A 27,028-nucleotide genomic window follows, 5' to 3' on the forward strand; every position below is an offset into this window, starting at 1 on the left:
AAACAAAGAGTGCCCTTTGGGCTATCGGTAATTTCTCCTAGTTTTCAGTCTGATGTCCACAGTGCTACATGTTGGAAAGCACAAGAAATTTTGCATGAATTTGATCACTCACATAGGCAGTTATACTTTGAAAACAATGTTTTTCGCAAGGATTACCAATGAAATAATGTTTTAGGACACAATTGAATTTGAAATAGGTAATGTTTTGAATAGATTTTTGAGTTTTATTGAAATCTTACATGAACAAGAAATTGGAAATACAATCACATCAAGGAACAAATTGCCACGGCTTTGACGTTTTAAGCCAAACAAATTTTGTAGGGCAGATTTTCAAAAAGGTGTGAAGTTATAACAATTTAAAAACACAGTTAACCTACTTCTAGGAATGCAAAACATACAATCATGTTATTTTCAATACAAGAAAACTTAATTTGTTGTAATTTCTTAAAACTACTAAGACAAAGCACTAGCTTTTACTTTTATGTACAGCATACTCCTATGTAGTCTATCCCAAATCCAAAAAAAAAAAAAAAAAAAAAGAAACTGTCCAAAACCAGAGGTTCTGCAAAATCATGATTGAACAGTGTGCCATTCCTGCTTTTAAACTGCTAAAATGAAGCCTAAAATGATAAAAGCATTGAAACCCCATACGGAGTTCAGGAATTCTGCAAGCCCAGTAATGTCCAAGTGCGTTTATGAAAAAAGAAAACTAAGAGACTCGAGTATATACACAATAGAGTGATTCTTCAGCCCAATACAAATGGCAGCCAATCGCTACTGAAGGATGAAACATTAAGCCAATTTTGTTTTGAAGGATGTAGAGCTATAGCCAATTCTATGTTTCCAATATTCTCAATCCCTCCTCACTTGTCTACTTCCACTGTTGCCCATAAGTATCCTGATAAAATTCCTGGTTGTCATTATTGTAACCATAGTTACCGGCATAGTCACCACCTTGCTGGAGCGGCTGTTGAGCGATGGGTTGGGAGCCCCAGTTCTGCTGGTTGTTGGTCTGACGGCGCTTGGAATCAGGTTGGTTGTACCCATCTGCCTTTCTCTTGCCTCCTACGTTGCCCCCACGGTTGCCCCTGGCTCCACGAGCACCGCGTCCTCTCTGCTGCTGTGCCGGACCCCCTCTCCCACCCCTGGCTCCTCTTGGCGGTCCCATGGGTGCCCCCCTCTGTGAATAGCCAGCTCTACCTCTTGGTGGTGGTGCTCCCCGCCCCCTAGGTGGTGGAGGGGCACCTCTCCCACCCCTTCCTCCTCCTCCTCTTCCTCTTATAGCATAGCCATCATCATAGCCGTAATAGGGATCTTCATAGCCACCACGGTAGTCATGATAGTCATAACCATAATAATCATCATAATAATCTTCATAGCCATAGTAATCTGGGGGATAGCCATATCCACCTCTCCCTCCACGGCCTCTGCCTCTAATAGGAGGTGGCATGCGAGGTGGAGGGTAGTAATAATAGTCTTCATACCTATTAAGAAAAAGAAACATGCAATTATTGATCTCCAAAAGTCTCCCAAAATAAAGTATAAATTTCCCCTTGTTGATTAACAACACACAACATGGAGAAAAGCAAAGCCATTCAGGTTCTTCTAAACTAGCTCATGTTTTACAGCAGAGCTTCGCTGCAGCATTACAGTAGTGCAAGAAAGAACACTCACGCAGTACTTCTGGAGGCCTGTCTGGCAGCCTGACGTTCTTTCCTTTTCTTATCCGGTGGCTTTGCTAACACTATTTCAATTTCTTCCCCTTCTATCTCTTTCCCATTCATTTCATTCATAGCCTGTACAAAGATTAGAAGAGAAGCATCTAAAAATTTGTTTCTATTCAAAAGGAAATTAAAATTTACTGAAAGAAACCAGATGGTTGGGCTACTCCAGGTTGAACTATGCCATGTGCTTCATTTCTGTGCTATGTGAACGAATAATATGTAACATTCTGTTTAAGTCCCACTTTATTCACCAGTTACAGTGAAACACCATTTTAAAAAATATTCTCTTCATAACATAAGGGAAAAGAATGGGATTAAAACACATTGAGCATTATTTTTTAAAAAAATCAGACATGACACCATCACTTTTCATGTTCCTATATCCTCTAGACATGTTTCGGAAATACAGTGAGGGAAGTTCTCACTACTCACACTGACACAAACACTCACTGTACGTGTAAGCCAGGCAGAGCACACGCACACAAGAGAAAAAGAGTATTTTTATATTTGGGCTTCCTAGCTGGCTGAATGTGCTGCAGGAGCGCCTCTGAGGAAATCAAGGATTTCTGAGGACACATAAATTTAAGAGGAAAAAAAACATTACTGAAACTTGGTGATCTCATCAAGTGAGGCAAGAATCCTCCAGAAAAGTAATGTGCAATTTGTAACTATAAAATGTGCACACAAAGAGAACTTAATATACATACACAAAGTACAATTAGGACTACACCCCCCAATTCTTTACCTGGAGTTATCTGCTTTGCAGTTAACATTTCTGGGTATTAATATTTGCATTAACAAACACTTTACATGTCTGTACAGCTACACGCCTCAAAACATTAGAGATCATGGTGATTTATCTCAAAGGAGGTATGAAAATAGGTGGACACTGGAATCAATGAGCCAACTCCATGCATTCCACGCATTAATATCATAATAACGCTTTCATTAAAAACCAAACAACACTCCTATACACAAAAATATCTCACAAACTTCATAAACCAATTTAGTGGCCATAAATCAGCCACACGGGGCAGGCGTGGTAGTGTTCCAGCGTGTTTCAGAGATGAGCATTAGAGATGATCTGCTGTACTGCATTTGATCTCTCTTTTCTCATCTGCTACAAGTTTTCAGTTGCTCAAACCTAACAGAGCATTCAGGAGCAAGGTCCGCTGGGAAGGGACTGGCAAGCATTTAAAGACACTACAATAAAACATGTCGGGAGGTGTTGCTGACTTACCCCTTCTGTCAACAACCTCTTACCCTCTCTCGGACGTGGTCTAAACCTATCCAAACTGACTTCAACTTCATTAAATATGAGTGACATTCATCCTAAAGCCAAAGTCAAGGGCATTCTAAACCCTATGGTTACAAAATGATTAATAAGGTTGAGTAAAGAGCCTTTGAACTGTCTGTGTAGCCACACACACCACATACAATATACTTGCTCAGGACTCCCAGGTGCAAAACACTTCCTCCCCTCCTTCTTCCCCCCCATAAACTACGGATTTAAAAAAAAAAAAACAGATGGAGTAATTTCTATGGAATTCACACCACTGAAGGACAAACAACAGAGCATAATGACCTACTCAACTGCTCTTAGATACAAAGGAAGACACCTTTGAAGCTTACAGTAATGACCTCCAATGGGTAAGAAGTCATTTAGAAGAAACCTTCTAGGGAGCATGCGGAGTTAAAAACAGGTAATGCATTAAGGGAGTTGCTAGTGTTATTCTTCTCCCCTTCACAAGGCATTTTTTTTTTTTATTTACCTTGCAATTTCTATTCAATACTTTTGTCACTCCAAAACTACACACAGCCTTTAAATAGGGGTCTTTGAGAGACAACTGATACCTTCTGTCAGTGTTTCCTCAGAAAAATTGTCTAGGTTGGTCTTTTTTTTTTTTTTTCCTCTTCTCTAGACTCTCCTGCATTGGTCTATACCTCTTTTCCAGTCTACTTGTTAACTTGCTACAGTTTTGTCCTCTGCAAGTTTCACATCCTCCTAGCTACTGAAATCATAGGAACAAAATTATTAGTGTTAAAATTCTCACAATGGGACCCTTATTAAATGGGCTCTACAAATTATCTTATCTAGATATTTACTGTAAAGAAATTCCTTAAAACCATTTGTACAAAATAAACTGCTCACATCAATTTAGCTAGGAAAGAATAATCAACCTACCTTCACTGCTGCACCTCTGTCCTCAAAGTGAACAAAAGCATAATCCTTCAACTTCTTTACTCTTTCCAGCTTTCCAAATTCAGAAAAGGATTTCTCAAGAATTTCTTCTGTCACAGTAGTGGCCAAGTTTCTTACAAATAAAACTTTCACCTGGTGAAAAAATGAGAATGAAAGCTGTAACCTTTAAAAGTCAAACCTCAAAGGAAACTAACAAACTAATAAGATGTTATTCCCTTCTCTGCATTAAGAAACTTTGGGTAACCTTGTAAATTCTGTACCTGTTTAAAAAAAGATAGCCTTGTAGTTACCTGTATGAAGTTTCTACAGCTTCTTTCCTTCCATAGTGCCCTTCCATGACCAGAAGAATATCCAACTTTGATTTTCTGCTTCTGGGATGCTACAAATCCCAGTAAAATTTTACTAATAGACATCAAGAGCAGCAAAGAGTTATCCCAAAACACAGGGATAAAGAGCACATCATTCCCTACGCTGAACTTCACCTTCCTCTCACTCTGGAAAATAGTTTTACAAAATACCCACCTAGTATTCATTATCAGCAGAAGCGGAGAATGAACAGACTGATGTGCCAATCCCGGAGGATAACCCTGTACACTACCAGTTTAAATGTGAACAGTCAGTTACAACAGCATGCTCCTAACGTGTTACACAGGCAACTGATTTGCAGCGCTCAGACCACATCAGTTTGCACGGCTTACTATGAAAACGCCCTCTAACTGCTTTTCACGCCTGAGAACTAGCATTGCGCAGCCAGAACAAATCTTTGTCACTATGGCATAAGGAAATTCCTCCCAAAGCACAAGAGCACCCAGTTTTTACTTACCTTTGCCATGACTTCTGGATCGGGTTCCTCTACTGGATCAGCCCATTCCACTGTCACAACATTTCCCCAGACTTTTACTTTCCCACTCATCAGGCGGCGGCGAGCTTGTGCTGCTGACTTGTGATCCTCATATTCCAAGAAGCAGAATCCTCGATTCTTCTTTTTATCATCAGGTTGATGATACAAAATTACATCCACCAAACCCTCTGAAAAACAGGTCTTTAGTATTAAGCTTCAAAAGGAAGAAAAAAAAAAAAGAGAGACCACTCTAAAATGCCTTCACTTGTTTTTTGTAATACACACCCTTTGAATTTAACACCTGAAAGGAGGAGGGAGCACAAGAAAAGCAAAAAAACCCAGGTATCCATCCAATTTACCCAGAAAGAGGTCACCTAGCAGGTGAAATTCTCCAAAACAAACTTACCTCACAATTAGGCCCTGCAAAGTATCAACCTGAACAGTTCACAGTGTAAGTTTTCTGTATTTTGTTTTACCATTTTTACATTTTTGAAAAGCAGTCAGCATTAATCCGTGGCACCTCCCCACCTCCAGGGGAAGCTGGAAAGAATTTCTTCCACATCTCTCCAAAAAGAGGAGAGATAACTAAAGGAATAGTCACCTTCTGTTTTCACCATTTCCCTGAAGTACTTATAAATAGCAATCCTAAAAAAGAAGTAGTAGGTTAAAACCCTCCTACAGGAACAAGAGCAGGCGATCAAGACTTCAATCTCTTATTTAAATCAGAAGCATCCTTCCAGTGATGAGCTGACTTCTTTTCTTCCTACTTGTTGCATATACTGGGGAACAACACTGAAGAACTGGGACAGAAATTAATCTGTCATTAGCTATTTCTACAATAACACTCCCTCTAAACTGATTTAGTATTTCCTCCTCCCCATCATGCCTCAACAATACATTTGTTTGAGGCTTCTCAAAAACTTCTCAGTTATGAAAGCAGAATCTACGTACATCCAGTTACAAATACAGAGGCTCCAACAGGAAGCTAGAACAGGTAACAGAATTAGTACCTTCCCTTTTTTTTCCTGAGTTCATTTGTGCTGTTTCCATCTCAAATTGTAAACCTACAACATCGTTCATTTAACAACCAGTAAAACAGACACTAGCCCCTTTACACGCCACCATAAAAATGTGTTTGATATATGAAATTTCTATCAGAAACAAACTTAGAATCCAACTTGGAAATAGTTTAAATGATAGCTGAATGCATCTGTCAAAAGTAGACCTTCAAAGCAGAGAGACTGAATGGTATTTTGGGATCAGTGTGACAAACTTGTTAAGAAGGTCTTACCTGTGACTTTACTGAACTCTTCCAATATGTTTTCCTTAGTCTTGTTCTTTGGAATTGACCCAACAAATAACCTGTTGTTTGCCACAGAGATGCATACTCCAAGGTGCTTCCCAGGACGGATTTCATAGTTGTCACACTGAAAAAATAAAAAGCCATTCATTTGCTTATCTGCAATAACATGGATAAAAAGATCCCAAAATCATAAAATCAGCTTCTGATTTTCTTCATGATCTACTATTTTTATACGTAGCACATTGAATTCACATTGCAAGAGAATTACTAGAACCGCAGTATTTGGGTCAGCATTCACCTGGACGAACATTGCCGAGCTTAGGTTTTCCACAGAAACTTCTGAAGTTCTGCTGAATGGAAGGCGACAAAGAAACTTATGTACAAGGAACAACGTATAGCAGACACAGATTGCACGGGGTGAATTCATTCACCTACTTTCTCAGACTGGAAAGATCTTTCTAGACAATTGGCGATTGCTTCCTGTGCTGGGACTCAACGTCAATCACTGCTGCTGTTACTAATAAGCAAATACATAGCATTATAGATACTATGAGTTCTCCCACTTCACTCTGATAGCTTTTGAACACTGAGCGTATTTGTGGTGAGATACTCAAAAGCCTAAACCAGTGTGTGACCTTGATCTCCCCACCCCTGCCGCAGGGATTTTTTGGACCTTCTAAAGGCTGGGACTCTATACATTTTACTGTTAAGTTTTAAAACTTCCCGTTAAAAAAAATTTAGCCCACTGTTTCACGCTTGTACCCCCAGCTGGATTACTCTGAACACCAACACTCCTGATAGGTCTTTAAAGGCACAAGAGTTCAACCTTTAAAAAAAAAATTCAAGATAGACATCTTTGGTTTAGGTAAGCTTTTCAAACACACCCCAAGAGGACGGATGTTTGACCATCAGCCAGCTTCTGAAAATCTCATCCAACTCTTTAAAAGCAAGTTTTCAGCCATTTTTACTAGCCGAGACGTAGCCATGTGACAGAGCAATACCTTCAGTAACCTTCTTTAGAGTCAAGAAGAACTAGAACAATGTTAAGGTACCACAGGCTATCAAACAAGAGCACTTTAAGGAAGACAAAAACACTTCAGAATTTTGCTTCACATAAAACAGTGATTCATAACACAACAAAACTTTGTGTTCCAGTGCCATAAACTTAATCTGACCCTGCTTTTCAAATGATATGTTATCTTACAAAGCCATTTTACCTACAAACAATCCCATTCCCACTAGTACCTGCAAACACAGCAGAAGGCCCACCTGGCGTAGAGAAACCAAGACTTCGAAATTTCAAGTTTATTTGCTTTTTTCTTTCACTTTGCTATCAAGGTTTAATTAGCTCCAAAATTCAGCATGTGTCCGCCCCATTCTCCTTTCCCCCAGTAGTCTGTGGAAAATATTTCCCCTAAATACAAGCCTGGCCCCATTACCAGATAATGGTAGAGTGGAGGAGGCAGGGGGAAGGGAATCCAGGTACGGGACTTAAGGAATGTATTCACACAAATTCACTTATGTGGCACAATATCCAGGGTATGAAGGCCAGTCTTCCATCAGTGGCACATCACTCGCTACATCTCCTGTCACTTCAGCATCTTCCCTTTCATCTCCCTCCATCAGTAAAAATTTAAAGTAACAACTCTGAGCACCTTCAACTTGGTCAAAAAAAGAAGAAAGTTTCAAAACAATTTCTCCTTCGTAACTGACAGTAACTCATATCCACCATCTTCAAACACTGAAACCCAGAAGCAATCAATTGCAAAAACATATTTTGTGCATCTCCTGCAGGAAACATCCAAGTAGGTTCTAGAAGGAAAAACAGCCTAAGCAGGGACATGCAATTCCCAGTCCTGGAAGAGCCTAACATAACAACTGCAACTATTTCTAAATACATGAAAATACTTGAGGGAACAAACACTGGAACATTTAGAGGCAACAACTCCTTCGGAAGCCTTTACAATGCAACAGAATCACTCTTAAGTTTCTCTAGGTTTTGGTGGGTTTTTCTCCCCCGCGCCTGTTTTGGTTCAAAGTACAAGCAGTATTTCACAGCCATATCCAAAACCTTGGGAGATACGCACTGATCTGCCCAATTCTACTTCCTCCTCTTGGGCAGAGGCAAGGCCAGATGAACCAGCGCCTCAATCGGACTGCTGTCTCTCCTTTTAACTCTCCGGGGATTGCTCTGTACCCTTTGCCAACCCATCTAGATGCTGGCCAAGTCAGGTTTCCATGTACTGAGCTGACTGCATGACTGCCACTGGAAAGAACTAAAGGCCACTGTGAACCATAAAGAGCACCAAGTCCGAGACCTCCTCTACAGCAGCAGCAGCAAAGCATCCCTAATTAGCTCTTTCTAGTAGGAAGGCTGATAAAACTTAAAACACAGTGAAATTTAAAGAACATATTTTCCAGTTGTAATCAAGTAAGCTCTTACTATAATCACCCAAGTACTCTAGCAGACTGCAGTAGGCTATAGCAGACTACGGTCCTAAAAGTAGAACATTATTTGTATATAGTAAATCAAATCAGGAGGCAATTTTTAAGAAAGTAAAATGTTGAGTCTGTCAATGGATGCTTTAATGAAACACTTCAAAGACTTCATTACCTAAGAGATTACCAACATGCTTGCTGTTTACATTACCTTGTCCAATCTGAAAATAAGTTACTCACCAGTTTGACTGCTTCCTGTGCTGCATCTTTACTACAAAAGGTAATGAAAGCGTAACCTCTGTTTTGACCAGAAAGAGGATCCATCATGAGGCGCAGATCCCAAATTGGACCAGCTTTCTCAAAGAGTGGTACCAATTCATCTTCATACAAGTCTCGGGGAATCTTACCAACAAAAACCTAAAAGGGAAGGGGACACTTAAACAAAGCTTTTTCAGAAATCCAAACTTACTTTTAATGCTTGGAAGTTCCTGGGAAAGGAAGCACATAGCAGCATAAACCATCGCAGCAGAAACACTGTAGCCAACATTATTGTATGTCCAATAAGTCTTCTAAACCTCCCGCTGTTAGCACTAGGCTTTACATGTGGAAAACCTGGTTCTGTTATTTCTATTGAAGAGGCAGTAAATTTCCACCACTGAAGAGGTAAACAGTTCTTACCTGATTATAATTTTGGCAATTAAAAACAAAGACCTTACAGAATACATAGTTGGGTAGCCTATTATTAAAGCAGGCCAAGCACTTCCTTGCTCTTGCAACATTTTCAAATCATTCTGTAGCCCAATCTTCATTAGAGAGCTACGGAGACAAAAAAAAAATCTACAAAAATCCTTAAATTGCCCAATGCACATTTTCCACTTCTACTATATACTGTAATCTTATTTGTACTCTGTATTTGTTTCAGCTTCCACCAACCGAATGTTTTAGTATTTCTCTGAGAAAATCTGGAGTCCTCATGTCTTTGTTCCTCAGAGCAATGACAGCAACCTTCAGTAAAGTTGTGTTAAGGAGTTTAATCTCTTCAGCTGAGGTCTCCCTAAAAAGCTTCCCCCCCCCCCCCCAACCTCAAATTGTTTCATCACTGCAGCTCTCCTCTGAATTCTCAAAATCTCTGAATTGCCAGTACAAGCAAAACATTCCAAACACCCATTAAGATCAAATTCTACTTATTTTAACTTCAAATACTTTTTGTAGTAAAAAAAGCTAGGAGTCATCAACCTTTTCCATCTAGGCGAGGCCTTGCCATGGTGATATCTGGTACTGAAGGCTTAGCAGATAATTCCAAGCCTAAAGACACTCGGAATGCCCATGTAAGCACTGGTACGAACTAACCTGTGAGGAGAGCGCGATGACTCGGATTTAAAAAATGTGGAACATATATTATTTTCCTCCCAAGGAAAGCTAGAACCTTTAGATGTTTCTTTATCTTATACAGATATTCCTGAAATTCAGTTTCCAGAACACTTCTTTCACTTTGCTTAGCCTCTCTCAGTTCAGTGTGAATGCCAACTGACCACGATTTATTTGCTATTGGGAAAAAAAAGGAATGGATTTATCATACTGAGTGAAAACTTAATGGCAGAGCCAACAGGCTTTCCCCCCCGTCTCCCCAGAAAGCTTAGAAATCCCTACAGATAGGTATTTCCGTTGTCATTACCTAGAATATTTCATTCCAAAACCCATGCGCAGTTTTTAATGACAAAAAAACCTGATGCCATCATGGAAACGCACAGGACAGGAACTCCAACTTGCTACTAAGACAGTGAAACTGCCAGCTGAACTCTCCACAAACTGTAACTGTTTTAAATCAGTCAAATGTAAGACGACCACATTAAATTGTTTCAGATGCCACTGTTTCCAGCAGAAACTGAAGGTGACACACCAGAACAGAAGACAAGAAAAAAAACAACCCTCATCCAAATACAAAGTCTACTTTTCCAACTATTTACCCAAGATTTACCATCCTGAAAGCTTCCGTTTCCTCCTTTCTTTCCAGTCTCTTCATCTCACTCTACAAACTTTACAACACCGACAATTCCACAAGACTACAGTTCAGTTCAGGTAATACACTCTAGGAGCTAGTACAAGAAACAGAATTAAGGATTTAATTTGAATACATTCATAACTGACCTATATTCTAGAGTAACTTCCATTTATAATGGAAGGACTAGGTAACTCTGTGGGAGTAATTCACATCTAAGTGAATTTTGAGCCTGTAAACTTAGCATGTTAATGAACTACAAGACCAATACTAGACATGACAAACAGCAGGTGAACATCTTGCAAGGGTCAGAAGAAACATCTGCAATTACTTTTTTTTTAGATGTGTTGATAAGTTTGAATAAAATTGCTGAAATACCAAAGAATGTATGAGATGTCTCGTTTCATTTTTTAGTTCCACAACAAGAGTACTGTGGAAAACCTCTGGAAACTGGCATTACCAGTGAAATACAAAAGAGATCTTGTCTAAGTAGGTTGCAACTACACCAATTCTGGGCCTTTGTTGGGATCACTGACCATTAGACTTGCTTTTTCCAGTTTTGCTTCCTAAAAGACCTGTATTCCATTTTACTTCATCCTTATTACTGTTTTAGATGATTAATTATGAAAAGCCTTAACCAGGAAAAAATTCAATTTCAGTTTCCTGAACAACTTTACAGAGCATTATTGAGGGGTGCAATCCACTTCTGCACGCTAGATCATGCATCCTTCAGTTATTTCAACAACTGAGCCTCTTCTGTTGTCGTCACAAGCTAACAGAAGTGTGCTGCAGCGCTGCAAGAGCTTCTTCAAAACCCCTCTCCTTTTAATAGTGCTCTTCATGTGCTTTGCAGTCAATCTTTCCTAAATGCCAGATTTAAGTGTTAATTAATGTAGGCCGCGTGACTGCTTCATTTCATCCAAATCTACAGTCTTCATTAAAAAAAAAAAAAATAGAAGTGGAAAAAAATTCTGGCACAGTGCAAAACCCTTTGAACCCTCGCAGCTCTTCCAGTACAAAAGCAACACTCCATTTGTGTACTAAACCCAGCACAAGCTTTGTCTAGTTCAACTCCTGCTGAGTTTATTATACCATTGCTTCTTAAGTTCAGAGTTATTACAGTATCCGATTCTCTCCATTCAATTTATTATGGACAACAGCAGTTGAAATTGCCCCAACATCTCCAATAACATAACGAAACATTCTCCAGATTGCAAGTTAGCCTCACAACCCTTCTCTGACTTCTTGTTACAAATTCTGACCATCCACCCACAAAGGAGCAAATGCAATACCAAAAGTAATTTTGCATTTTGATAACGACATTCAAAGATGTTTATCATATACTTACCCAATAAATTTCAGCTCTGAAAAGGACATGTAGCAATTCCTCCGTTTTATACAGTCTAAGCTGTTACATAGTTATCTAACCTTGCACATCGTCTTAGCACATTATGGGCAAATAATCTATTTACAGAATTTTCAAGTTTTTATTTCACATCACTGAAAAACAATGAAATGGAAAACTCTCAAAACCTTAGGAGTAGGACTTACTTCATCTGGAGACCCCTCTATAAAACTGAAAGCAATCCAGCAATGAGTAGAGACTGAACTTAATTACTCTTTTCATGCTAACTGCACTGTCCTAATTTTGAAAAATGCTTTCCCCCATCCCTATTATAGTGGGGTAAAGCTCTGGTATTTTACAGTTACCAATGAAGCCTCCTGTTCTTCACATCATGTCTTAAATGGTGCTATATTCAGTTACACCAAAAGGTGAAGGATGGAAATCCAAGTACCACATCAGCCACCTCCTTAATCTTTCATGTAACATTAGTCTGGACAGGCCATATGAATGTCAGATATTTTTTTTCCCGTCCTCTTCTAAAGAAAAAAAATAATTTTTTTGATGGCCCTTCAGTTCTCCTGAATTTAACGACTAAAAGCTTCTCAGTCAGCAGGCTGAAGATCAGGAGTGAAAAAAATCTGTATTTTAACCTGTTCAGCAAATACAGCTCAACGTCATCAGGTATCACCCACAAATGCAGACGCTGCAGATACGATGTTGAATTTACCACCCAGCATTATCCAACTGAAACACTGGATGCTTGTCTTGTCTGTATGAAAGCTTCATCATCCCCACTAGTACTGGCTTATGACTAAAATTCCTTTTGTTCCTTATACACTTAAACAAGCTCCTCCTTGCTGTGACTGAATTTAATGAAATATTTATAAGATTTTATTTCCTTGATTGTCTGCACTTAATTTCAAAAGTTACTGAAGTTTCTATGTAGAAGTTACTAGTGTCTGCGTCCTCCAATGTTGCTGAAAAACTGGTTTATTTTAAACCACAATAAGACAACTTAAAGTACTTTTCTGTAAAAAAAAAAAAAAAAAGGAATTTAAGAATACAAAAAAAATTTTTTTCAGCATTGCTTGCATAAACACTTTAGTAAAATGATAAGCTACAATTAGCATAGAGCAAGCATGCCTAAGCAGAGCTTGATAAGCTATGCAAATCATCAGTTACTATCTTTCAGTTCAAGGACCCATTCTAATTATTTCCCCCCCCCCAAGGAATTTATTTTTCTTCATGGAATATGGATACTCCCTTTAGAAATCATCCTTACTGTGATGCTTCTAAGTATCTTCCTGATGGTATACACAAAAGCTTCAGCATCTCAATGGATGCAAAAATAATCTATAAACTGAAAGACGTTCAAGAAGTTGACCATGTTCTTAAATCTAGTCTGGTGGTTTATAGAAGAATCTCCAAAAGAACTCCTGTATCAAAGACTAGTAACAACAGCGTGACTGAGAGTATTCAAAGTGTTTAGAATAAACTACAAAACAACCTGCTAGGGACCAAAACTTTGCAGAATAGGTAAGTAAGGAAATAAAGCTCGAGCATTTTCGGAACCAAGCTGAAGTTTGCTCACAGCTTGCTAGCAAGATGCACAGGTTCAACCATGACCTTGAATTTCCTGGTGTGCTTACTGACTAGGCTTTGTCCTTTGGGGAGGGGGGCAGAAATCTTTAAAACCCTTCCAATCATCCTTAAGAAGAACAGCTGGTGTAACAGGAGGCAGGAAAAAGCAGAGCAAAAAGATCTTAGAAATTTTAAGCAAAACGAAGGAGCACTGTACAAGCCCCTTGAGGGTAAGCAGTTATCAATGTTTGCAAATGCCAGTGACAAAGCCAGCGTAAGGAGAAAAAGAAACACCCAAATAATTGCCTCCATTCTCATCCAGTGAACACTCCCATAAACATCTCCAAGTATCAACAGCATGTGACCTCACTATGAGCAAAATGCTTTACTTGGAGCACCAAGTCCTTAAATAAAAGGAATACTCAAGTTTAATATCAAATCCTATTGCAATTATTTTCTCCTCCAAGCTTCCGCACAGCTGTAACTACTTTGTCTTTATTACAGAACCACATTCCAAGAAGGTGCAGCTGCTCTTAAAGCCCACCCACTTGAAAAATACATTGGACAGCTTCACCCACATCATCCTTTCAGCAAAATGTTCCCTGTGACAATTTGGCAATGTTCAACATGCTGAACATCCGTAAGACTATTTATGAATACTTTAGTTTTGCTACACAATGTTCAAGTACATACTGAAAGAGAGTTAAAGCTACAGTTAATGCGTAATGAATTCCACTTTACATTTTAAAAAGACAAATTAGTTGGTGTACAAATAATTACAGCAGAAAGATCTGATACGTCTTGGGGAGAAAAAAGTCTGCCTAGTATGTATCTTCTTGAAATCAGCAACAGTACTTGCGTATCCTTGAAAACCAGAAGCTTGCTATTACTGACATCAGTGACAGTTCTGGCATCAACATATCTGAGCTGGCACAAGCTATGAAAGCTCAGTATTTTTTTAAGTAAGTTTCAAACACAAAAGACTCAGTGCCACAATCCAAAGGGACACATCTTGTGTTTTTTCATATCTTTACCCACAGTATTAGAAGAGAGGCATTTACACTACTATATAACCAGAACTCTTGAGGACAAAAGAGAAGTGGTTCTCAAAAGCTTAAGAACAAAACAAACACCAGTCACCTCGTTCTGGGGAAAAAAAGTGCCACGATAATCTCCAGTCACTTGTGTTCAAACATGCTCTGCCCAGTCTACCAAATCACAAGACCATGTTGAAGTTGTTGATTGCTATGCCTCAGAGCTCCACAGCAAGAGCTAAGAACTAAATTTAAGCACACCCCAGTTTCAGCAAGGGGCTCAGCATCTCAGCCAGTCAAACCAAGCAGAGTGTCTAAAGCAGTCTTTAAATCCTACAAAATGCCAGCAATAAATTCATTTGGTAGAGGTATGGTTTCTGTAACTAGCTGGCTGGGTTTTGCTACAGCCTCTAATGCTGATTCATGGGAGAAGCATTTCTGTTCTTATCTTGAGGGAGTTTCCACAAGTTACCCATTCTACCAAGCTTCAGGAAACTTAAGTATAAAAACATACTCTTAATAGTATTAAGCACAGCCAACTTTACAGCTTTCCTGTGACTTCAAAAAGAGGCTAACCATCACTGACGGCACAAAATGCTGAAGATCAGTCAAGTATTTTCAGTCATGAATGGACTAGACTAGTTCAGTTGAAAGGGATCACCTAGTCCAACTGCCCAACCACTACACGGCTGACCAACCGTATGATTAAAGGCATTGCCCAAATGCTTCTTAACCGCTGACAGGCTGCGGCATTGACCACCTCTCTAGGAAGCCTGTTCTAGGGTTCGACCACCCTCTCTGTAAAGAAATGTTTCCTCGTGTCAAGGAGGCATGGTGCAATAACACCTTATACCATCGCATAATCACCCTGGCAACACCACTGGGTTGGTGAACAACTTCTAAGCCACCTTTCTGAATGCAGAAATACAAGAATTTACAAAGGGAAACAAGCTGCACGGACTCTTTCAGTGTGGTAGTTTCACTATCAGTCCGTGCAAGGATGTTTTCATATAGACTGAAACAAAAGCAAGTCAACAATTCCTTAATTATTACTAATCTCAGTTGTCCTCTTCAAAACTTTCTGTGTGAGTATCTCTATACGACACCCAAGTCTTTTTCGCTTTCAGCACATTGCATGAAACAAACCTTGCTGCTGTCGCTTAAATTCCATTTATGTTGTAAACAGAGTCAAACACCTTTGAGGCACGCTTTTACGTATCTGTACAGCTAATACCTACATTGGCCGCTTTTTAAGCGATGGACCATAAGCTTTAGGGTGGACCATGAAGCCTGACAATTTAATGATCTATTTTAAATTTTAAGAAATTTTTATATAGCCTTTCCTAGTATATTCCACCTGCTTTTCCCCCATCAACCTATTATCCTGTCTCTTGCAGAATACTGAGGAGTAGGAAAGACTGATTAAGACACACAAACATAGAAGAATGCTTTCCTCTACAATACTTTAAACTTTCACTTGTAGTATAGTTTATTTTCAGGTATTTCTTATTTATCAGTTTGCACAAACATACAAAACAACAGATTAGTCTGTATATACTAACCTCTGTTCCAATGCCAGGCTGAACACCAGAATATACGGTATCTGGAGGAGGGCCCCCATATTTCCTCTGTCCTGTAGTTACATCCAAAGTGTAACCAGTCCTCTCTAGCAAAGCCTGGAAAAAAAAAAAATTGTCACATTAGTTATGGGGGGGAAGATAGTGGGTTAAAATACAAAGAATTAAAAAAAGCATCTTAAGATAAGCATTTCCTTATCTGCTCCTTGCCACATTTGATAACAAGGTATATATGGACAGACAGAACCTACAAAAACCCCTGTTATTTTGGGGGTTTAAAAAACCACCACCACAAACGGCAACATTTGCTTTATACTACAAGGCCACTGGAAAGAACTCGTTTTCCTTTTCCCTTATTTTTAATTTTATATGTAGTGCTCCAAGAGCTCCAGACGACCAGGCAATTCTTTTCACTCTGTACTTCGGTTTTTGCACAACAGAAGAGTTTCTTAATATACTAAGGCCTTGTTGAAATGTCCAATCAGTCCCAAAGTAATTTTATGAGTGCATAAAAGCTTTAAAAGGACAACTAAGACAATTCTTAAATAGGTATCAATGTTTTCATAGACCTTACATAACATGAAGTTCACGCATTTTGGCAGTTGTGTAATCAGGAAGATCCGCATTTCAAACAAGCACTCTCTTCTTCTGAATCTCTAGCATGCATGCATTTCTTTAAAGCGGAATGTGAATATACTTATCCAGGTAGTATTAATGCTTTTTAAGTACATCCAAAATTACTTCAGTCTGCAAATCAGGTAGTACAGAACAATCCGTGTTTTCTAAATGTTACCTTAATCTTTGCTTCATCTGGTCCCTTCGTTGATTCCTGTACTTTGCTGCCTTGTTTCTCTCTTTGCCTGTAGGTCTTCATAACTCCACATAAAAATGCACTTTTGTTCTGTAGATACAATTTACAAAATAATTCAATTGTGCGTATGAAAAGCCCTGGGCATCCACCGAATCTTACACTCCATACCACGAGGTCACTACATCAAGCCAATGCAATAAACAAAATGTCAAAAGAATCCTTTAGAAAAATATAACAATTAATTGAACAATTGACTGAAAAAAAATCATCAGATTCGGGTAGTATTTTTACCTTATTTTCTCAATATCACGCTCATTTTTATTATCTGGGAGCTTTTGCTTTGCACTCAAATACCTACACATTTAAGGCAATTTTTAACAGGCTTGTGATTTGGGTTTGAAATGTCAGAATACAGCAACATCAATGAATTTCCAAGTTACAACTCTCCTGCCAATAGTGCCAGAACACTATTTATACTTATGTGCTCACACTCCTGGAGCTCTCACCTTACCTGTACATGCGACAGGTCACTTTCTTTAAACTGCTGTAATACAGAGAGGGCTCCTTCTTCATTAAATTCCCTAAGAGCATCAATTGCTCTTTCATCAAGATCGACATAAGCTACCAACCCTAAAAGTTAAAGATAAAGAAGTTACAGATTTCTATTGAACTTCATACAAACTAAGAACTATGCAGTTTGCTTTTAAAGTCAAAAAGTTATGTTCCATAGCAACAGAATTATACATTTAATATAATTACATTTTCCTACACAAGTATATGAAAGAACATGAGTACAACAATGAAAAAAGTTAAATTAAAATGTATATACCTAAGCACTAACTGACATGCAGTGCAAGATTATACCCCATGTGTAACAGTTTCCTAACATTCAGGAATCCAATCTGCTGCATAAAAGCAGTATTACACACCAGGATTTGAAACAGTGAACTCTGGCTCACTTCTAATAATTTGGATTTTCTTTGTTTGTCTTTCGTTTTAGCTTTCACACTTCCTTCTCTTGAATGGAGCTGTTCTAGAGTAAGCTGACATGTGAACATTACAGATGTCCTATTGTACGTGAAAAAGGAGCTACCTAATTGACGATTAAATACTTATGAAGCTCTACCCCACAAAATATTAGGAAGTAGAATGGTTTGTTCACTCTTTCCTCCAACTTCAAAAAGCAAAAAAATCAGTGGACTTCCTATAGATCTAAAATATTTTTTTAACTCATTTTGTTGCTTTATGCAGTTCAAGAGCCAGAATTAAAAAAATCTATTATTTTGAGCCCTGCTATGTACCCGAAAAGGCTAATGTTAATTTTACAGGTACAGACTCCCCCAAGAAACATTGGACCAGTTCTGAAGCACTTTTTCTGTTTAAGGATCTTTACAGGTTACTTCTTTCCTTTTGCAACGCACTTGCGTAAGCTGTGGAGCGTGAGAAGTACAGACTAAGATTTGCGCTTCTTGAACTACACAGCGAAATTTAGCACAGATACCAAGAACTCCACACACTTTGCAACAGCTTGATCTCCAAAATACACAGATTATTTAACTGCTACTTGATTTCAAAAATGCACAGTAGTGCCAAGCCCAAGGACTACATTTCAGAAGTGATCCTGCATATTGGAAGGCACCTGTATCTTTCATATAAGACCTCAGCAGATTAAAAATCCCGAAGTTCAACCTCCAATTTAGCTCGGGTGTCAAAAGTAGTTTGCTTCACTGACAAACCCCTGCACAATGCAAACATCTTCAGTGGCATTAAGGAAGTGTGAATGAATGTTTTCAGGTTACTCATGCAGTGGAATTATACTAGGTAGTCATGTTCTGGGCTGAAAAGCTTTTAAATCCCTTGAGAACTCCTCACAACACAACCTAACTGCAGCACGTGTTAGAGCCCCACAAGTTCCTCTGCCCAGGCATTTACACCTTCTCTCAAACCATCAAGTGCACATCATCGTGACCCACAGGTAGAAAGTGCATGTCTAAAGCCAATAAGAGCTGGTAAAGGCTTGATGAAAGCTCACTGTGAATGACCTCCAAAAGACATCATCCACGTGAGCTAGAGTATCATACTGAAGGTTGGTAAGGTGTTGGTTTTGAACTGCCTTCACTTGATCAGTGGAATTTTGACTCTTCAACAAAAACTGTCATCTTGCCACCAAGGCATTCAAGATCAGCACATAGAGCATTTCTACTGCTTCTTGTAAATCTGTTCACAGAACACACTCTAAAGAGGAAAAGAAAGCCTCTGTCTACAGGACAAAATAATAAGGGGGTTACAAAAACAAAATAGAAAAACCCTTTGTATATAAAGAAACCTCTCTAGCAGTTGCAAAGACCACTTGCTACCAGCAAGGTATTACTCGATTTGCTAGATAGCTTAGTCCTTGACTTTGTTGAAAAGCAGTTAGTGTCAAACTGAACATTTCGGTGTAATAACCAACATGGATTAAACTGTCCACTCAGAACGGGAGAGAACAAAAAATCCACAGGCAGACTCAATTCAAATGTAGTCCCAGGCAAGACAAGCTGGTTGCTTCCCTCACTAAGTCACCTATCCAGCCTTTGAGTGTTTAAGAACCACTGTGAGGAGTTGACAGTAGAAAAGTAAAAGCAAAATGATGATTCGGATTGAAGGAAAAAAAAAAAAAAATGTACAGTTTAGTATGCTCAAACATACATCTTTATTTGACGTCTAAGAAACTAGTGCTCTGTGCCCTAAAGCAACTACGATATCACATACAACACTAAGGATGTGTCAAGTAATTAGTCAATGTCAAACCCAATTTGCCTTTAGGGAAGTCAAAGTAGCAAAACATTCAGAGCTACACAGATCAAAAACAATGAATTTTTAAACCTTAATCTATAAAAATTTGAAAATGGTATGCCCTCACTTTCATAACCAGTCAGAAACAAGAAATGCATATTATACCTGTCTGAAATATTTCATCAAGTCTCTCTGCCACCTTCTGTGGGAGGCCTGCCTCTATCAGTGTCTTGTAGTGCTCTGTGTGAGTTACACTGGAAGTATCCATTGGTTCTTCCTCTTCTTTTAACTGTACCGCATTACCATTCACCTGATTAGCCATTTTATTATGCTGCTGGAAAAAATTCAGGAGCTATATTACAATAAGCCAGAAATAACTAGTTTGTAGGACAATGCATGATTTATCTAAACTAATTTGTATACATGCTGCAAATGACCTGTATCAAAAGTTTTATTTAATACTTTTTGGATGCAGCTGATCTAAGTTTCAAAAGAAAGTACAACCCTTAATACTGTGGAAAATGTACATGGAAGAATTTACATAATTTCTTTTTTTTTTTTTTAAAATGTACTTCATGTACATAACGATGTCTAAACTTTATCTGCTGATTGTCAGTAAGTTAACTGGTTACCATAGCAGCTAGAATGTACTGGGATACGATAATAACATCCTTCAACGAAGAATCAGAAGAGCTAGTGCTATTTTCATTTCCCATTCCTCTATTTTTAAAACAATTGTTTAAAATTTAGTGAACATATAACCCTGCAGGGTAGCTTAATGTATAAAAATGTCAATACTTGTTTGCTAATTTTCACTTTCTTGGCTTGTTGCCATGTCTTCCTTCAAACCCAACATGCTGCGTAAGACTAGCCAAACACTTTCTCACGACACTGTCAGAACGCAGTAAGGATAGAAAGAGGAAAATTTGCACTCTAATGCACGTTACAATTTGAAGCTGCAACTGAACTCTTTCCATGCCTTCAGTTGTACTCAAATAGGAGCTCTACAAATCACAGCTACTTTTTTTATAACATATAACTTATCGGTTTAAAAGGAAGCCATGACTGCAGCATCTTCAGTTCTTATATTAATACATAAAAAAAGACTTGCTTTCAGAATTAACAAACTGATTCCAAATATGTGCACTGAAAAATGCACAACTATCTTCTCAGACAATTCCAGTGGGCTTTGCCCAATTCATTAAAACCAGTTTCAATTTCTCAATTAGCCAGCCAGCTGATATTTAGCACTCTCAAATAAAAAGGCTGACAAGAGACAATTCAACTACCCAGCAGAGAACATTAGGATGATCAGCTGTTCAGTTCAGAAATTAAATGAGCCTCGGGCTTTAAAAGATAGGGAAGAAGTCGATGATCAGCAGTGAAATGATAACCAGATAGACATATGCAGCATGGTCAGAGCAATGCAATTAAGTACTGGAATACAGGTATGAAGATGATTCAAGAACACTTTTTTTTTTTTTTTTAAAAAAAAAAAAAAACGCTGAAGCCTCAAGCTATTTACTATGCTGCAAAACGAGTCTCCAAACATAACCACACCTCTAACAGTCACTTGTGTACCCATCCCTTCTAGACTACAGCTCACAAACTTTTTGGAAGATATCCTATGAAGATTTGCAAGCTTGAGCAAGGAAAAAAAAAAAAAAATCATTTTTCTTCAGACAGAAAAGTAATGATTTTACTAAAGCTGTCTTGACTTGAAGGGCAATTTTAGAGTTAGGTAATACAGCCTCACATTGTTTCTCTGTCAGATGCCACTTCTTTATGCAATTAGCAAGGAAAAGAGAGAAGTTTTCATAGCTACGTAGCACATATATATGCACACACATTCTGCTACTGGACGAAAAGAAATTGCTTTCTTACCAATTCAGTTCACTTAAAAGCAACCGTGACTATAGCCTAATTACAGAAGAAAAAAAAATGCTACCTGAAGACTACAATAATGCTTACCTATCATTACAAGTTTTAACTGAGTTCTCAAAACACTAACCGAACACGAAGTTTCTATAGGTTACAAAAATCATGGAAAACAAATATCAGCTACATGTCTGCTTGCTAGATAGCCTCTGCGATATCTCAAATTTGAAACAGTGCAGGGCAGATGGGGTGTAGTTCAACTGAAAACGCTTTGGGTACAGTATCATTCTAAATCCCTCTTCTCAAAAATGCATAGGACGATAGACAAAAAAGATACACGGAGGGTTTTTTTGGTTTGTTTTCACCTTTTTACTGCCTTATAAAACCAGTTACTTACACATATATTGTCTTCTCTGTACGCAAAAAAAATCCCACCAAGAACTGTGAGGCTAAGCCAACACATAAAAGTTATTTGAATCAATTACAAGTACTTCCTAAACTTCAATGGCTTATGGTGATGCTCCCAGACATTATTTTTTGTGAACCCAGATTAGCTTTCAAGTGTCACATACCCAAAAGTTTAGCCCTGTTCTAACAGTTGCCTACAACTGAACCAACGGTTGACAGCTACTCTGTGTCCAGGTAGAAACACCTCACCTGCAGTTCAGTAACTCCAGCTTCTGACAGGCAAGATTTGCAGCCTAACGTCATGAAAAGATATCTACCTTCACCACAAACATACACCAGTGTGTGGAGCAATATCTAACCCCTAAGTATCAGATTACTACACAGCACCACAACTGATCAAATGCTTTTCTGAGTAGGCTTTTAGACAACGTAAATTGTCTCAACATCATAATTCACTAGCTGCATGGTTTATGGCCGCTGAAGAATTAGTATCCTCGTAAAGAACTTAAGTCAAATGCAGCACATGATCACCGGCCAGAAAAGTTCAGTTTGGGTGTTCAAACTTTAGCTATTTCCTGTCACATAAACTTAATTTAAAAGACTTTCTTAAAGAAATGCACTCTGGAAAAATTTGAAGTGACATAGCTGCCAAAATATTCAGGTCCCAACAGCATCCAGAAGAAATGTATTTCTTCTCACAGTTATAGTAATAGATTCCCTGCTGGCTTGGCCTGAAATCAGAGATCAGACTGACTTTTCTTCCTCATTGGTCACCAACAAGCAAAATTCATCTCTTGCAATACTGAATCTGCGCTCCGAGTTCAGCAGAGATACGTGGGTGAGAGTAACAGCTGAAAAAGATCTCTTAGCTCTCCCTCTAGATAGCATCAGCTAGATGTACCTATCAAGAAAAATATTTTTAACTGAATTTTATCTGTAAGGAAAACACACAATGATTTTATTAACATTTTTGTTCTCCTCTAAAAAAATATTAAAAGCATATTAAAGAAAAAGAGGAGTAATATCGATGTTTGCGTGCGCAGTGTGTCCATCAGACAGCTGTGACAGGCCAGGCCGCACAGGAGAGCGCCCGCACGTGCTCAAGAGTTTTTCATCTGCATGAAGTAACTCAAGAGGGAGACTGGTTGAATCGAAAAGATTTTAAGTGTGGATTATAAGTAGAGTATTATGTATATTAGTACGTGTGGGATATGTATTTGTTTTTAAAACATGCAGAAATGGATGAATTCAAACCAGTGTACACAAAAACGTGCTTACCAAATGAGCAGCGGTAATAAATACACATTGGGGGCAACTTTGCGTAGGCAAGGAGGATTTCCACTGGTGCCTGAGAGGTCACCTAGCTTCGCCACCTCAGGACCGTGCGTACGGGGAAGGGAGGATTGTCTTGTTTCAAACTTCACACTGTTGTTGCCAACAATGTTTTTCTGAAGACCACGAATACTTCATACCATAAAACATGGTTTTAGCCATCCACTATCTTTCACCTAGAATTCCTGCATCTCAAAAGATTAATTTGCAAAGTGACAAGTCCCTTTTTTAAGCTCTACTCATATGACAAATAGGAGGTTAAAACTACAGGTTCTTTTAAATTACCCAGAAACCCTTCTTTTTCATGTTTAATAACTCCAATGGCTCAAATAGTAGTTTTCCTAGGGAAAAAAATTAACACACACCTGAGCCTGATAGCATATGGCATCTTGAAAACAGAAACTTGATCTCAGCCTCAATCCGACAATCACTGGTTCAACAGCCATGATGTTACTATTCCCTGGATTTTATATCATGCCTCTAACAGAGGTTGCCACCCACAGACTGTCTAAGTATAACTCCATCCAATTAATTATAAATTCACAGCCTAGTTAACTCAAAACATGCTTAGTAACAGCTTAAATGAGCAGGAATGGCAATGTCTGGCAAAGGGACAGTATCTCAAACTACCATAACCAACTTCATAGTCATTATACATCAATCCTGTTTTCAGCCTTCTGCTACGTAACTTTTGATTTCATGGAGGAACTAAACTTGTTTAGCTCAGGTGCACAGAAAGCCTAACTAATTCATACATAAAAACTCCGCACCAAAGTCATTCACCTTGCTTATGTTACTATTCCTTCTATCCAATGTATTCACTGTGTCAAGTGTTGAAGTCATACCACGTTAAAAATAGCATTGAGGGGAAGTTGTTTTTTTTTTGGGGGGGGGGGTGTTTGTTTTTATTTATTTTTAAATGAACCACAAGAAAACAAGTGTAGTCCCTATGGTTATCCTTACACTTCAAGAAGGTTCTTGTCAAAACAGGAAGATAAGAAACACATGAGTGAGGGGAAGATAAGAACTCACATTAAAAGACTGAACCGGGGCTCTATTAAAGCCTCACTTGTTCACAAACATCACTGGCACATCCCTTTATTTTTTACATGAAGGCATTATAGCCATTTGTTTTGTACCATAGCTTATTAAATCACAGAAAGTACATTTTAATAGCTTAATTATGACATACTAGGTGTTTACTAGCATGAATTACAAGAAGACTTGTTTCAAAGTTATCACATCCTGAAGACCTCTACGCGTTGGCCAGGTTTCCATACCCGCATTTCAGTGGCAGGCTATCTTTATGGCAAAGTGCAGTTCGCACCCTCACCCCCTCAGCACAGAGTTCTCAGCCTTTCCCACTCCATAACCCCACGGAATGAAAAAATCTGAGAAGCTCCATCATGATGCTAAGCAAGAGACTAGCACAGCCCGTACAGAAACTATGCTTCAGTGCCTACACAAGGATCATCGGGAGATGACTTTACCACAACTGGTTAGCAAGGTGCACATCAGGGCCATTAAAATACAGCACTGACTGCATCAGCAGCTACTACATTCTGCTAACCCGAACTATAAAGTCTGTACATGCTCGTTTCTAACTGGGGTTGGCCATTCCTAGCTCATCGGGTTGTTTGGGTTGTACAGAACAACCTTCCTGGCACTCTGGTTCAAAGCAACACTTCAACAGAAATGAGCTTTGTTCTGACAGATTTAACCTCAAGGAATTTTTCAGATCTTTGCCTAAAAAGCAGGAAGTATTGCTTTTTTTGAGAAAACTAGTTAAGTTGAATGTTAGCGGGAGGCTCAAATATTATTCCAACAGTGCTCACATCTAGACAGAAAAACTGAGAGGTAAGGATATTAAGGACTCATGGGAAATACAGTTTCTAGGATACAAAATTATCCAGCAGACTCTGCTAGTTTGCAAACATCAGTTTGCATAGATTAAAAAAAAAAAGTTACACTGCAAGATGCAGAATTCTGGTTGGATAACCTTTACTTTTAGAAGACGTGTAAAAAATTCAGTGTTATACAAAGTGTAATCTCAAAGGGGGGGGGGGGGGGGGAGAAAAACAGTTTCATGAGCATGAACACCCTTCACAGCACAACCACATCACCGCTAGCAGGATCCTTTAGTGCAGTATACAGGGGAAGGGGAATCCAAACAACTTTTTAAAAAGAGGAGTCCAGCATAGCTGAAGTACGTTCAAAAACTGACAGGTAACAAGGCCGCTAAGACCCAGTAACCAGAGCCTCCTTTAAAAATAATAATAGCAATAACAATGGATTTAAGCAAAACTTTTAAAGATTTAGTACAGGCCTGTGGTAAGAGACCGTTTAAGGAAAGCAGCGTCTTAGCAACAGAATTCTGGAGACTTTCTGCTCGGGGCTCCTGACAAGCGTCACCCCCGACCGAAGCACCAAGCGCGAACCGGGGAGCTGCGAGCAGGTGCGGGGCCCTCCTCCCCCCCGCAGCCGGCCCCACCGCGCCGCCCGCCCCGCGGGACGGCAGCCAGCGCCGCCGCAGCGCTGCGCGTGCTGCCGAAAGCCTCCCCCGGCCCCCCCGGGCAGCCGGCGGCGCGGTACCGGGGCGCCCGAGCCGCTGCAGCCGTACCGCTCCGCGGCGCCGGGAGGGGATCGGGAAGGGAGCCGGCTCCCGGCGCGGCAGCGGCACGGCGAGAAGAGCGCGTCCCGGCCGCCCGCCGCATGCAAGCCTAATCCGCACGGCCGGGCGGAGCGGGGGCAGCCTCCGCCCGCGGCCGCGCCGCCCTCCCCATGCAGCGCCCGCGCCGGGCCGGGCCGCCCTCCCCCCGCCAGGCCGCAGGGCCCGCCCCCGGGCCGCTCCCCGCCGCCAGCTCCCGCGCACGGCCGGCCGGCCCGCCCGCCCCGGGGGGGGGGACACGCGCACACGGACGGGCCGCGGCCGGCACCCGGCGACGCCCCCGCCCCGCTCTCCTACGCGGCGCGAGCGCCCCGGGGCCGCCTCCGCTAGCGCCGGGCCGCAGCCCGCGGCCGCCCGCCCCGCCGCGGGGGCCGACGCGGGAGCCCTCGCGCCCGGCCGCGGAGCGCCCCCCCCCTCCGCGCGAGGCGGCCCCCCGGCGCCCCCGGCGCCCCCCGGGGACTCACCGGAGCGGGGCCTGCGCGGCGCAGCTCGGGCCCAAGCAGCGACGGCAAATGGCGCGCGCTCCTCCTTCTCCTCATGGACGGCGGCGCGACCCCGGCAACACGCGGGGTTTCCCGGAACTGTTTCCAGGGACCGCTGCCTCACCCACTCAGGAGCTCACGCTCCAGACAAGCGGCCGGCGGCGCCTATGAGACGCGGGAGGCGGGACGCGCCCGTCCTGCCGGAGGCCAATGAGCGGGGGCCGCTGCAGCCAATGGCGCGGCGCCTTCAACCCGGCGCGCCGGTAGGGCCGGCGCTGGGGGGATTTAAAGGGGCAGCGCCGCCCGTGGCCTCCGAACAAAGGGAGCGCGGGGAGCGCGCGGGGCCGCCCCTGCCCCGCCCCTCCTCTCCTCTCCTCTCCTCTCCTGCGCGGCGCGAGGGCGGGCACCGCCCCTGCGGGCGGGCGGGGCCGGCGGCGGCGCCTCCGCCTGAGGGGAGCGAGGCCGGCGGAGGCTCCCGGCTGCGGGCCGCGCTCGGAGCCGGGCCCGCGGCCTCCGGGGCCGTGCCCGGCGGCAGGGTCGAGCCCGGCCCGGGGGGGCGGGTGGGGGAGCCACTCTGCGGGCCCGGCCCGGCCCGGCCTCTCCCGTGCGCTGCCTCCCGCGGTAACGC

The 27,028-nt window shown here is 40.9% G+C and overlaps 1 protein-coding gene across 5 annotated transcripts; it reads right to left on the reverse strand.

The window, feature by feature from the left end:
• Positions 1–201: 201 nt before the first annotated feature.
• Positions 202–26,646, reverse strand: HNRNPR (heterogeneous nuclear ribonucleoprotein R). Of its 5 annotated transcripts, none has more exons than XM_087761272.1 (11): positions 26,383–26,646; positions 19,798–19,963; positions 17,369–17,487; positions 16,840–16,947; positions 16,032–16,145; positions 8,751–8,927; positions 6,060–6,195; positions 4,751–4,956; positions 3,910–4,059; positions 1,675–1,796; positions 202–1,484 (listed from the first exon to the last, which is right to left on the reverse strand). In XM_087761272.1, exons 1-11 carry the CDS (start codon positions 26,455–26,457, stop codon positions 872–874), a joined length of 1,986 nt encoding a protein of 661 aa, XP_087617398.1. In that variant the 5' UTR covers positions 26,458–26,646; the 3' UTR covers positions 202–871. The 5 variants fall into 5 exon arrangements, with proteins under 5 accessions (XP_087617398.1, XP_087617397.1, XP_087617396.1 ...); XM_087761271.1 differs by having other exon boundaries at positions 19,798–19,966; XM_087761270.1 differs by having other exon boundaries at positions 19,798–19,984.
• Positions 26,647–27,028: the final 382 nt, after the last annotated feature.

Source organism: Nipponia nippon, unplaced genomic scaffold, assembly GCF_047370975.1.
Source record: "Nipponia nippon isolate SJK-2023a ecotype South Korea unplaced genomic scaffold, ASM4737097v1 scaffold_23, whole genome shotgun sequence".
Lineage (NCBI taxonomy): Eukaryota > Metazoa > Chordata > Aves > Pelecaniformes > Threskiornithidae > Nipponia > Nipponia nippon.